Below are 14,419 nucleotides of genomic sequence, written 5' to 3' on the forward strand. Positions count from 1 at the left end.
TTTTTTTTTGTTTTTCAGATTTGGGCTTAAAGCTTCCTGGAGCTGATCAGCCATTTCCGAATGAAGTTTCCATTCCAAGATTTTGCAGTACGGTGGCTCAACTCCTAGATCTTGTGTCTGCTTTAGAAAATGTGCAAATATTGGGGATTGTGGCAATTAAATGAGTCTGTAGTGACTATACCATTATTTAAGAAACCTGGCAGGATTCTATGTAATCATGGATTGGTATCATAATTCAGTTTCACTTGTATCAAACAGAATGTTTAGAAGTAGTTGCCGCCTTTTCCAAAATGCCAATCAGTAGTTGGTTTCCAAATTTCCTAATTACTTTTCCATTTCTAAATGTTATTAAATACTGTACACATTCATATTAAATCTCACATTTCCCCATACCTTTGAATCCATGTTTTGCTGAAGAAAAAAATCAGCTTAAGGCAAAGCTCCAGAACAAAATGATATATGTAATGCATCATGGAGTCAAAGTGGCAACTTTATTGAGGACAGACATTTTGAAAGATTGCTAGAAAGCACTATTTATGTTTTATTGCTAAAGATAACTACATGTGGTACTTTTATGGTTAATTAATGGACTAGACAATGAAAAAATGTAGAGAATCTATTTAAACTCACCTTTTCCAAAATATATGTACTTATATTATGCAATATGAATTGTGTGGAATTGTTACAGCACTATTAGGTGGCAAAGTTCTCTTTTGTTTTAAGTTCAGCATGTTCATTTTGTCAGAATGTTCTTTCTTTGTTTTTGATACACAGAATTGTAAAATACTGTTCAGTAGCAGATGACAAGTCTGGGCTAGGTCTGTAGACATTGACTGTTTCAAAACTCCACATATTGCAGCAGGCGAAAATCTAATCAAAAGTTGTTGTTTAAAGTTGTATGTTGATGTAATCCAATGCAGTAGATTTAAGTGCACTGTGAACTTTTCAAGATTCTAATGTTTCATAAGAAGTGCAATATTATGATGTTACTGCGATCTAGGCAAAAATTAAGGCCTTCTGACTCGATGAAGGCTCCTTGTTAAAGCACTTATTTTCCTGTAGGATCAATTGTATGATTTTGGTTTTGTTTCTGTAAGTGTTTTTGTGAATATTTCAACAGTTCTTTTGGTGAACACTTGTGTAAATCTTTTGAAATGTAACACAAATAATAAATGGCACCTATAATATTTTAAACAATGTCAAACATTCTGAATCTTACAAATTTACATCATAGATTAAGCTGCCAGTGGAAGTGATTGAGGCAATTGCATTAACAACATTTGAAAGGTACTTGGGCAGGTACATGGATAGGAAATGTTTTTGGGGATATGGTCCACATACTTGCAAAGGGGACTAGCTTAGTTGAGAATCTTGGTTGGCATGGTCCAGTTGGGCTGAAAAACCTGGTTCTTTGCTATATGACTCTATTGAATTCTACTAATGGGAACACGGGGAGCAGAGTAATAGTGTATTCTGGGTGAAACAGTAAAATTTCCATTGCTGAGCCCGTCTAACATCACCTGGCTCCATCAGATTGTTTTACTGTACTTAAATCTGCCTTCATCTGCCTCTGTCTCCCAGCTTGCCATCAGCCTTCGTCCTACCTGGTCCACTAATCACCTACAGGCCACTATCTCACCACACCCTCCTTCCTCTTCATATCGGTTATCTTCCGCCTCTACCCTCAATCCTGATGTAGAGTTCAAATATCTGATGCATCATCAATAACTCTCGGAGACGTGAGTCAAGGTAGGCTTTTATTGGCTGGAAGAAAGCACCATCAGCAGCAAGAGAACACCACACAACATCCTGGAGACTGAGGGAGGAGCGGTGCCTCCAATCGCATTTATACAGTGGTCTGTGGGAGGAGCCACAGGAGCAGTCAGCAGGGGGGGGGGCGTGTCCAGACAGGTATATGTAGTTCACCACAATATCAGCAGTTCCTTTTCCCACCTCAGACGCTGCTCGGCTCACTGTGTTCCTCCAGCAGATTCAACTGTGCTTGACTTCTAATGTCTTTGAAATAAATAGACTGATGGCATGTTAACTGCATAAGGGATTTCTTTTGTCCAAAAATGAATTAATTAAAAAGAATGGATAGAGTAATCCTTGCACCCATGTACATTGTTAGCCTGTGTAGTAAGTCTTGTTCAAATATTAAAGTACATTTATTATCAAAGAATGTGTCAATTACACAACCTTGAGATTTGTCTGCTTACAGGCAGCCACAGAGCAAAAAACCTGAAAGAACCCCATTTTTAAAAAACCTGATGCACAGAGACAGAGAAAAAAAAACACAAATCATGCACAAAGTAGAAGTGAGCAACAGCATTCTGAACCAAATTGATTCCTTAGATCCGAATCCCTGGAGCCGCTGGACTAGGCCCAAAACCTCGGCCTCAGTTAATGATATTAGTGGGGCGAATTGATGTGAAGCTCGCAGACATGAAACACAGCAGTCAGAGCAGTCTCGCAGCCTCTGCGCCATGGAGAGAGAAGTAAACATTACAGGGAGATCAAGCAGAATCTGCCCAACTCTCACCTCTGGTCCTGACACCCTGCCTTTCCGTCTATCTGGGCTGGCGTTTAAATTGTTCAAACAGTGGATCGTGCCTCACGTTGAGACCCAGGCCCTACTTCAGGCCTAGACCATGCCACCCAGCGATTCACTCTGGGCCACATTGCTCAGCCTGAAGCCATTCTAAACCTTGCCAAATCGGCCCGACGCTCAGGGTGATCCAACCTCACACCCGGCTAGTTAGATAGGCATCAAAACTCCCCGGCCTTGACTTCTCCTCTCCGAATCACTCACTCCAACTCCATCTGCACCAATTTTGCAACGCACCAGCACAGCTGATCCCTCAAATCACAGCTTTGTCTTTGTTCGCCTCTTCATTGCTTGTGGTGATAGCTTACCACAATTTACTTCAGAAAAGGTGTTATTTATAATGTTTTAAGTTGAATTTCTTGCCCTTTGAACTACCAGTAAGCTGTTGCTCACCTTTGGTAGCACCATCTGAAACTGGAATCTCTTATATTCTTGTATTCTGTTACAGCACAGCAGAAGGTCTTTCAGTCCACATGTACCTAGATGATCTGATCAGTGCACGTGAACTGAACCAATTCGGATGTTTTCCTCATGCACATCGCTAGAAAAGTGAAGCCTCAAGCTGGTTAAACCCTTGGGTCTCCTTCACCATCATCTTTCATAGGTATTCCAATACTATCTATTCAATCTATTGAGACTTGAATCAATTTGTTTTAGCAATTCCTATTGTATCCAATCTCTTTTTTCATCCCTCTATTATGGACCAAGCATATTTAGCTTGGAAGTCTAAAGGTATACTATGATTTTCTGATTTATTTTTGGATAATTGTTTTGTGTCTTTTGAACAATTCTCTAATAAATATAATTTGCCCAGTTCTAATTTTCTTTAGATATTTACAGATTAGGAACTTCTAAAACACTGTACTTCCTACCTTTCCAAATCTAGATTCTATGGGTATTTTGGAGAAATTGTTAGAACTAAATCCTTTACAGAAAGGTGTAATATCAAATGTTTACAATATAATTCTGAAAATACATTCAGAGGCCTTTTATAAGACTAAGAATGATTGGGAAAGGGAACTTAACTTTAGTATCCCTATTGAGAATTGGGATAAAATTCTTCAACTAGTTAATTCATCCTCTATATGTTCTAAACATTCATTGATACAGTTTAAAGTTGTGCACAGCGCTCATATGTCCGAGACTTCCAACTGGCCTAGCAGTGAATATGGTTTGATTTATTTGAAAACCTTGGAATTAGCTCACACACAGTCAATCCACAGAGATGTGGGAATATTAAGCAGGTATTTAGGGCAAAAGACTTGAAATGGAAATGATCAAACTAAAAGGTTTGGAACAGCAGTCATCATTACTGCATGGTCCTTGAATTCTTCGGTATATTTGGGAAAGGGTCACTATTTACAATGTGCTTGATAACACTCATCCTGTGAGAGTAGTGATTGCTGAACAGAATTCTGTAACAAATACCCATTCATCTCCACACAGCACAAACCTTTCACACTTATTGTGTTCTTACCAGATGCAAATGTCCACCCTAGTTTGCAAATTTATTGCCATCTTGGATCCATTCATCAGTGTAAATTTAAATCAGAGGAGGCTACAACACAGATCCCTCAAATATGCCATTCAGCGTACTTGACTAGTAAGTACCGATGCTCTGTCCAATTCTAGATTTCTCTCTGTGTCCTGGCTGGATTAAAATATAATGAAAATAATCATTTAAATCTGAGGGATTTCCTTAATTCCCAAGAGAAGTAATTTAAACCCTTCCGCCTTCCACCTTAACCCAATAAACAATAAGGAAGGAGACTAGAAAGGTTCTCCCTGTAACAAATTCATGCATTAAACGAACTGAAATTATAGTGTTACAATTTAAAGTCACTTTCAATGATGCTGTACAGGCCATAATTTGATATAATGGGATCTAGTCTGTTGTTGAATATGACAGATCTTCTGTTCCACTGGCCTTTACCTGAACTTATGTAACTAAATCTTCTTCCTAACAATAATACTGATGAACAAACACCTCCATCCTCTAAGACACCCCACCATACCACTTTACCATTTCCTGTCAGAATCACCTATGCATAGACACTCCTGTAGTAGCTAATGTCACTTTATGAACATAAAATCACTCTGTATTTGCTATTTATTTATTTATATGTATATGTATTTACATCTATTGTGTTTTCTTATTATTTTGTTCTTTATCTGATGGTTTTTTTTGTGCTGCATCAGATCTGGAGTAACAATTATTTTGTTCTCCTTTATGCTTGTGCATGGGAAATGACATTAAACAATCTTGAATCTTCATCTGGACAACGGTTTTAACAAATGCTACTTTGAAAAAAGAAGGAAATGAGAAGCCAAACCCATACGAATTGCAAATCAGCTTGACCTCAGAAGTTGCTGATCGGGTATCTAACATTGACAGTCCAGGCTTCTTGTCAGAATGCAACATTTAGTGACAATTCCTGCTGATCTTCCCAATTATTTGCAACACAATGAGAATTTCTTGGTGCATGGCGTCTTCTGAAACCCTTGAGGCAGCAGGTGGGGCTTTAGTTTAACATTTAATCGGAATGATACTGCCACTGACAGTATAGCGCCCTCTCTGTACCACATGGAAGTCCAGCCTTTGTTGCTTGCTGAAGGCTATAAAGAAAAGGTCTAGATAGATAGATACTTTATTAATCCCAAAGAAAATTACAGCATCACAGTAGCATTACAAATGCACAGATACATAAATATTAGAAGAGAAGTAAGAAAGAATAAAAAAACGAAGTTACCTCAAACAGTCTAACAGGAGGGGGGTGGGGTCGTCACTTCCCTGGCTATAGGTTGACATTATAGAGCCTAGTGGCCAAGGGTAAGAATGACCTCATATTGCACTCATAAGAGCAATGCGGTTGTCTTAGTCTATTAATAAAATGTTCAGCCAAGGCGGCATATAGAGGGTGAGAAACATTGTCCAGAATTGCCAGGATTTTCCAGAGGGTCCTTTGTTCTACCACAGCCCCCAGTGGGTCCAGTTTGACTCCTATAACAGAGCCAGCCTTTCTAAACAGCTTGTTGAGCCTGTTGGCATCACCCGCCATTACCACCGCATAGAAGATTGTACTGGTGACAACAGACTGGTAGAACATGGGGAGAGGCCTGAACTCTCCAGAGGACCCCAGTCTCCTCATGAAATAGAGGTGTCTCTGGCCCTTTTTGGACACAGCCTCTGAGTTGGTGTTCCACTCAAGTCTGTCATCCTGGTGCATCCCCAGGTACTTGTAGGTCCTCACCACATCCACATCCTCACCACAATAGCAACAGGGAGCAGTGCAGGCTTAGTTTTCCTAAAGTCCATCATAGTTTCCAATGTCTTACTGATGTTGAGCTGTCAATGATTCAGCTTGCAGCATTTGACAAAGTCCTCCACCAAGGCCCTGTAGTCATCCTCCCATCCTCCCTTTAAGCACCCAACTATTATTGAGTCATCAGAGAAATTCTGCAGATGACATGACTCAATGTTGTATCTGAAGTATGAGATAAAAAGGGAAAACAGGAAGGGGGCCAGTACTTGTATCGATTAATTGTATGGACCAGTTTAGCAGTGAATCTTTGTGGTGATGAGAATTGAATAATGAGGCAGGGAATGCATGGCATTATGTTGGTTATTTGGAGACTGAGAATTACACTGGACAAAGATCTTGTTTCCTGAATACTTTTTGGTGGATCTTTTGGATGTTGGGGAGAAAATCACCAAGAGATTTCCCAATCACACACCATTTTTAAAAAATTGCCTATATTTGTTATTTCAATTCATAATTCAAGTCAGAATAACTGATGCCAAGATTAAGGAAGGCATCTTTGTTGATCCACAAATCAGATAGGTCATCAAAGACAGGCAATTGGAAGAACTTCTGATGGGACCATAGAAAATCACATGGAAAGCATTCAGGATGTTGTTAAAAATTTTCTTGGCAACTACAGAGCACCAAACTATGCACAGCTGGTTGACAACATGCTTCAAGCTTACAAAACTATGACGTGCAACATGTCACTAAAGATTCATTTTCTGTTTTCCCATTTAGACTTCTTTGCTGCAAATTTTGGCGTTGTCAGTGACGAGCACGGTGAAAGGCTTCACCCAGACATTGTGGTCATGGAGAAACAGTATTAGGGCAACTGGAATCCGTCAATGCTGGCTGATTATTGTTGGACACTTGAGGGCCTCGGGGTACAAATAAAAATAATCAACAGAACATTTTTAGCTCAGTTGAACTATTGCAGAGCATCAGCACCATTATGCATTATATTCAATAAAAGATAATTTCTCGTTTCTCCAAATTCCTACATGATACAAGTGGTCTGAAATTATATTTGTGTTCATCTTCAAGCAGTCTATCATAAACAAAAATCTGAAGAAGGATCTCCTTAGCAGTGAGAATTGGGCTTGCAGGGTGGTCAGTTAGTGTTGAGTTTGGGGTGTGGGGATACATAGCAGAGTGTAGATCTTTGCAGGATTGAGAACTGGGGGGTAGGAATGCATGGTATTGTGTGATCCTGGAAAGAGAGTGTGTTGCTGGGGAGGGGTGGAGGAAATGGATAGCATTTTCTGGGTTGTTGAATGATGAGACACAAGAGATCGCAAATGCCGGAATCTTGAGCAATAAACCATATGCTGGCAGAACTCTGGTCGAGCAGCACCTGTGAGAGGAAAGGACTTGTGTAATTAAGGTGTGAGTACCTGCCATTGTGAGGGTTGCTACGTGATGAGTCAAGGGGGTGGGGGGGGGAGTGTGTGGCATTTTATGAACCCTTATGCGGTGACAATTGGGTAGCGAAAGAGAGAAATGTTCACATTGCGCGGACTGAGAATTGATAGAAGAGGGGGTGGACACTTTGGGATCTCGGGCCCTTGAGGACTTGTGGGTGACACGGGTGAGAACTGCGCAGTGGGGGATAGGAGACGGCAGGTTCGCTGCTAACCGGAGCGGTATCTGTGGGAAGGCAATTGGGCCGGAGCACGCAAGGTGGGCGCGCCAGCCATTGCGTGGGGGGAGGGAGCGGGTCGGACCCGCTGCGCGGCGGAGGACCTTGCCCCGCCGGTGGGTGACGTCACAATGGGGGCGCGGCTGAGTTAAAGGGACCGTTGCGCAGAGGAAATGTGAGCATCGCCAGCGCGGGGGAAGGGTCAGAGGAGCAGTCGGGACCGGCGGCCGTTACTGGGGCAACAGCAGCGCGGGCGCGGGTGCGGGTGCGAGGGGAAGCGGCTGGAGTCGCAGGGTGAGAGCGCCGGAGCCAATGCCTGACTCGGACACGGCGGAGAGGATGCACGGCTGCTTGAGGGAGCAGACGCTGGTGTTGGCCGAGGATTACCTGCAGCACTGCCTGAGCCCGAGCCGGGAGCAGAGGCCGCCCAACAAGGCGGCTCGCACCCTGCGCAAAGTCGCCGACCAGATGGTGGAGCAGCACCAGACCGCCTTCAGCAACATGAAGAGCCGCTTGGATAACGGCCTGCAGGTCTACGCCAGGTCGCGGAGCGGGGCGGCCGGGCCCGTGGGAGAGGCGGCGGTGGTGGTGGCGGCCGAGGACACTGCGGTTGCGGCGGCCAGCTTCCTGCGCCGGGTAGTGGAGGAGATGTCGGCCGACGAGAAGATGAACTGGGGCCGGGTGGTGAGCATCTTCGCCTTCGCCGGCGTGCTGTGCCGTCACCTCAGGGACTCGGGCCTCGTCATGTGCCCCGAGGCTGGGCCGGGCCCACTGGACACGCTGGCGGAGAGTGTGGCCAACTACCTGGGCAAGGAGAGGCGAGAGTGGATCGAGCAGAACGGAGGCTGGGTAAGAGAATGGGGGGCCAGGGCTTGACCTTGCACCCGCTTACCGCATTTGTACGCGAGCCCCCGCCCCTTAATCCACCCCCGGCTGTTCCCTTCCAGGAGCCCGGAGACGCTGTCCTGTTGAAAATGGACCCATCTCAGCTCCTTCCCTTGGGTTGTAATCTGGAGGGGGCTTACGGACAATTCTGCATTGCTTCTCAATACAAGCAATGAGCATTGGTCGTGTATTGCTTTTCCGTTCTCCTGATCGAGCTCATGGAAAATTAGGGTATGAACAAAGGCAAGTTGAAGGCTTAAAATGTGTTTTCTCGCCTATCCCTGGTGACTAGTGTTGAGTTGGCAAGTGCTGATGTCTTAAGCAGGGTATACACTTGCAGCTAAATTGTGTAAGCCAGTAGACCCAAAGATTTTTTAAATATCCGTCCCCGTGCTTTGTACACTCTCTTAGCATTTCAACATCAAGGTCCCGATGGAGTACTGGGTGTGATTATGGCAACCAAGGCATTAATAACCAGACTGAAGCGGTTTATTTAGAATCTGACTCCTGTTGCCTGGTATTTCCTCACCTTGCCTTTTTATGAATGGAAGCTTTATCTAAGCTGCTCATGATTTTTAAGAAAAAAATCTAAAGCATGTTACATTTCTCAAATTCTTTAAAATTGCAGTACTGTTGTATTGGTAAATATGATGCTAGTCATTAATATAAAGTTAGCCTTGTCCTTTATGAAAACAGGCTTTATTTAACCTGATTGATTAAAACATGTCAAGGTGTGTTGCATTTCTCAATACCCTTTAGTCATGTTAGTCATGATTATAATCCTATATATGGGAAGAATCTTAATTTGGTAAGATGCCAGAGGAAAATTTTTGTTTTTTTCTGTTCTGGTTCATAAAGTAAGATCTGTATGTTGACAAGTTACATACCAGAAATTTTGAGATTATGAAATAATAACTTTAAACTTCAAAAACGAGAAAATTTGCAGATGCTGGAAATGATAGTAATACACAAAGTGCTGGGGGGAGCTCACCAGGCAAGACAGCATCTGTGGCAGAGTCCTGGTGACAGGTCGCAGCCTGAAATGTCAACTGTTTACTGTTTTCCATAGATACTGCCTGGTCTTCTGATTCCTCCAGCATTTTGTGTATAAATTTGAACTGAATTCAGTACAATGGAAAGTGTATACACTTTGTAGTATTGATCATTGTCTTTTTTTTAGCATGAGTATTTAGACTGCCTTGGAAACACTTGAATCCAAATGACACGGGATGTAGATGTAGCATGATGTTTTTTAAAACAAAATATGGTACCAGTAAGTGGATTGGAAGCATTGGTGAATAAAGTGCTTAAAGAAATGGGCTGGGCAAATTTACATAGACATCTGGCAGACGATACACAAATACAGCAGCTGGGCTTATTCATACACAATGCATGATATTGAGTGTGGACCTTGAAGCAAACACAGCTGCTTGGCCTTTTCCCTTTTTTTCTGAATGGAGTTGATTTCTGCATAAGCTTTGAAACTGATCTTAGAGCATGCAAATAATCTGCTACATTGAGTTGTTGCACTCACCTTTTAAGCTGTGGAGTTGAGAATAGAATTGAGATCTATTGATATTTTCCCCGGGAAAAGTAAATATGCTTGGGTGCTTTGAAAATATTTCTTTCCTGTTATTAGCCATCCTGGTAATCTGCCAGGGATACTTCATTCAAATGTAACTGATCATATTAATGGTAGAGACGGTGCAATTATTTTAATTTGGTTATTAAATTGGAAGATGCTGTATTGTCACAATTGATCCTGTGAGTTTGGTTGTAAGGTCAAAATCAGGACTTACTAGGATTAATATTTATAATTGGGCTTTATCAATTTGCCTTGTAGCATCTCTGCAAGAGAATTGCAATTCTATATTCCTGCAGAGCAATTTTTAAACCTTTAAATTGCCTTTGGAAAAAGTGAATGACTGGAATCAGTTCTTTCTCTTTTTTTTTATAGGATGGATTTCTCAGATTCTTCAGCAGGGAAGAGCACTGGCAAGAATCAACAGTGCGAAATATGTTGATAACGGTTGCTGGCTTTGGTATAGCTGGGTTAGCTTGCCTTCTTGCTGTCCGATAGACTGCATCTAACCAAATGAACAGCTGCTAACATCCTGGAAGATACAAATTTCTCATGCACAATGTTTTCCAATTTTATATCTCCATTTTTATGATATATTTGGATGTTGCCATCATGTGGAACAGAGCAGCAAATCAACATGGAGATCTAAAACTTTTGTCTGAAGTTTGCTAATGTTAAGTTTGTTTAATGTACACAAACTTTTAAATTAATATACTGCCTACAATACAACAAAGTTTCCTTGTAATGTTTTCAAAAGGCATTGTAATAAGAATTAGGTTTGAATAATAGGAGGTTTGATGGATAGTGGGTTAGTGTGCACACAATGAGGGAAAGAATTGCAAAACTTGTATTCCCATTCACACAAAAATTGCACTAACCATTGGAGTAAATGACAAAATAATGTATAACCAATTCTTTCGGATGCTTTTGTTTCATGGCAGTCTGTGCATGTGTGTGTTGTAGTCAAAGGCCATCTTATGTGCCCTGATACAAATTAAACTTAACAATTTACAATTTGTTTAATTATGGCAACAAGTGTTGTCTGTATTTTTCTAACTTAAACCACTTTACCAGTAAGAAAAGCACATTCTGCCTTAAAAGTTAAAAGCCCACTGGTGCTAGTTTATCTTGTGTCTCTAATGGAATTGAAATGATACCAGTCATCTGGTATTAACTGTAAATCATTTCATCTTTGTGATAAAGGTGTATTTTCATAGTATACAGCTTTCAAAGTAACAGCAGAAAATGGTACATGGACCCAGTAAACTAGCAAAAAAGACTGCTATTTTCATTATCAGGGTGCTAATATATCAAAAACTAAAGATTCTCTGTACATTTACAACTTTGAAAATGCTTCATACGAATTTTCAGATGGCTTCCAATTGTACCAATTTAATGTTATTGCCAATGTTATAGTTTAAATGAGAAAGCAAGGGGGAGACAGTGAAATTTTTTGCATAATGTTATTAATTTAACCAAACATTTAGAAGCAAGTCATAAACAATGCAAAGCTGGTTTAACTTTTATCTGAATACTCTTAATTTCCTTTCTACCCATGTCAGTTTTATTTTACTGATTGAAGTAATTCTTTTCAATTCTTTAAAATGATATGTTGAAAAAAATCAACAAAAATCTTTGTCATGTGACTTCTACTTGTGCTTTTGTAATCTTTCTACCTTTATGCTATAACTAAATGGCATAATTAGTTGTGAATTGTAGGTAATTTGATAGTTGTGGCTATTTTAATTTTTATGCTCTGGCTTGTTTCTGTCCTAATGAAGTTTCATGGGGTTCGTTAGCTATTTCCAATTGTTTAGTTGGAGTTCCACTACCCCGCTTCATCTCACCTCATGGATCCTCTTTTGTACACTATCAATGATATATCAATAATCGTTGGTTATTCTAAATATACTTTGATTACTAGTTTTTATTGATAATACACAGCCAATGAAAGAGATTTGGAATAAGCACTAAAAATGCAGCATTTGTGAAGATCTAAAATTTCAAATCTGCTTAATTTGCCTGTTGAAGTATGATTGGCAGTTACTGCTGTTTTCTTGATCATGGGTGTTGACCTGTTCTGGGGCACATTTCATGTTCAACTGGTTTCTATGCTACAGCTATTTTAACCTTCCTAGATTTGGTGGGGCGGCGGAGAACATAATTACTTGAATTTTCTTTAAAATATCTGTCATATCTGGCTTTACAATCAATTTTTGCACCCCCTCAATCTACATATGTTTTAGAAACAAAATCCAGGCTGGGGTCCTTGTGTTATGTTGGAGAAAGATATTTACGTTACTGGTGTCATTTTTATTCTCGTTCCCTACATCAATATAACTAATCAACATGCTGTTCTTTACTATAAATGTGTGTGGGACTTTGTGTTTAAACTTGCTCTCATCTAAATTAAGTGGAGGAAACATGAAACTTTCACTGGCTGCACAAGAATAAATCATTTGCATTCCAGTATTAATTATTGTTGCATGGTGTGGATTGAAGAATTTGTGATTTTTTTTTGCTGTTGGATCCCATGAACATGAGATGAACTGTTAAAAATTCAGCAGAGAATGCCATTTTATTTCTGAAAGCCAGTTTGTATTTCCATTTACTAAATGGTTTTCAGGAATTTTTCAACATCAATATTATTTCATTGGAGAAACTAATCGTAAAGCTTTAATCTTCCCCGCAATATTATTGGGCAACTTTCAAACTGAATGTGCACTAAAGTGTAGTTAATGTCGTCAGGATAAGTGATCTTGAAAGAACGTAGTTTACAAAGCTTTGTCATGTCTTTCATTAAATGTCATGCCTCCATTCTGAATCATGTATATCCAACCTATTGCACAGTTGAAAGTTCAACTACTTTGAAGTAACATTTGAAACCTATTATTATTTAATTGCTGGGTCAGAGAAACTAATTTAGAAGCAGCAGCTTAACTTCATCCAAAATATGTCAGCTTTCCTTTTGCTAAAACCTTTGTTATCACAATTTGAAAGTAATTGATATCAATGGAATTGAACATATAGACCCTTTGGCCAACACTGTTGTGCTGACCTCCTTAACCTACTGCAAAATCAATTCAACCCTTCATGCTCATGTAACATAGCCCTCCATCTTTCTTTCATCGATGTGCCTTAAATACTGGTACTGTATCTGCCTCTACCTGAACCCTGGAAGTGTGATCCATGCACTTGGCAGTTTTAAAAAAAAAATTACCTCTGACATTCCTCAATACTTTCCTGCAGTCATTTAAAAATTATAATCCCCTTAAAGGTGCTGGTTGTGTGCTCTATCTAAGCTTGTTATCTTGTACACCTATAAGTTCACCTCTCTTCCTCCTTTACTCCAGATTTTTTTTTTAAAAAGCCTCAACGTGTTGAATCTTTCCTCAGAAAAGTTTCACATCACTTCTAAGATGAAACTACCAGAACTGAACTCTGTATGCCAGGTGTGGTCTGACCAGAACTTAATGGAGATGTAACATTACATCACGGATCTTGAACTTAATCCCCTGACTGATGAAGGCCACCACACTGTACATCTTACCACCCATCAACTTGCATGTGGACCCCAAGATCCTCCTTTTCCCCCCCTCCCCATACCACTATGAACCCTGTACTCTACCTTCAGATTTAACCTTCCAAAGTGTATCACTTCACAGCTGAATTGAACTCCATCTGCAACTTGCCAGTCCAGCTGTGCATTTAGAAACATTCCATTGTAACCTATGCCTACCTTCTGCACTATCCACAACACCACCACCCTTGGTGTCATCTGCGAACACACTAACCCATGGAGAATGAATATATATATATATATATATATGCACACCAGCCTCCAAGCAGAATACTACCACCATCTGCCATCTACAGGAAAGCCAAATTCTGAATCCATGCAGCTAAGTTTCCTGCATCCCGTGCTTCCTGACTTTGAGTGGCCTACCATGGGGGAACCTTGTTGAATGCCTTGCTACAATTCATACAATCCGTTGCCCACAAATGATACAAGACTTGCTGTCTGCCAGATTTCATGTAATAGCTAAACTCTACTAAACTACATAATGCAAAACTGGACTGAGGTGGCAGATGGAGTTCAACCCAGATAAGTGTGAAGCGGTTCATTTTGGTAGGTCAAATATGATGGCAGAGTATAGTATTAATGGTAAGACTCCTTGCAGTGTGGAAGATCAGCGGGATCTTGGGGTCTGAGTCCATAAGACGATCAAAGCAGCTGCACTGGTTGACTGTGGTTAAGAAGGCGTATGGTGTATTGGCCTTCATGAATCGTGGAATTGAACTTAGGAGCTGAGAGGTAATGTTGCAGCTCTTTAGGACCCTGGTCAGACCCCACTTGGAGTACTGTGCTTAATTCTGCTTGCCTCGCTACAGGAAAGATG

General features: G+C 40.7%; 2 protein-coding genes across 2 annotated transcripts in view; both read left to right on the top strand.

The window, feature by feature from the left end:
* Positions 1 to 1,176, top strand: part of LOC132382508 (guanine nucleotide-binding protein subunit beta-5) — an 85,725-nt gene extending 84,549 nt beyond the window's left edge. Inside the window, exon 13 of the mRNA XM_059952777.1 lies at positions 19 to 1,176. Within this exon, the coding sequence (XP_059808760.1) occupies positions 19 to 30 (12 nt within the window). The 3' untranslated portion in view covers positions 31 to 1,176. The remainder of the gene's footprint in view (positions 1 to 18) is intronic.
* A 6,546-nt stretch (positions 1,177 to 7,722) lies between these two features.
* bcl2l10 (BCL2 like 10) lies at positions 7,723 to 12,491 on the top strand. Its single transcript, XM_059952778.1, has 2 exons — positions 7,723 to 8,401; positions 10,395 to 12,491. The coding sequence occupies exons 1-2, from the start codon at positions 7,865 to 7,867 to the stop codon at positions 10,515 to 10,517; spliced, it is 660 nt and encodes a 219-aa protein (XP_059808761.1). The 5' UTR covers positions 7,723 to 7,864; the 3' UTR covers positions 10,518 to 12,491.
* The last annotated feature ends 1,928 nt before the right edge of the window (positions 12,492 to 14,419 follow it).

The sequence above is a fragment of the Hypanus sabinus genome, chromosome 28 (genome assembly GCF_030144855.1).
Source record: "Hypanus sabinus isolate sHypSab1 chromosome 28, sHypSab1.hap1, whole genome shotgun sequence".
Lineage (NCBI taxonomy): Eukaryota > Metazoa > Chordata > Chondrichthyes > Myliobatiformes > Dasyatidae > Hypanus > Hypanus sabinus.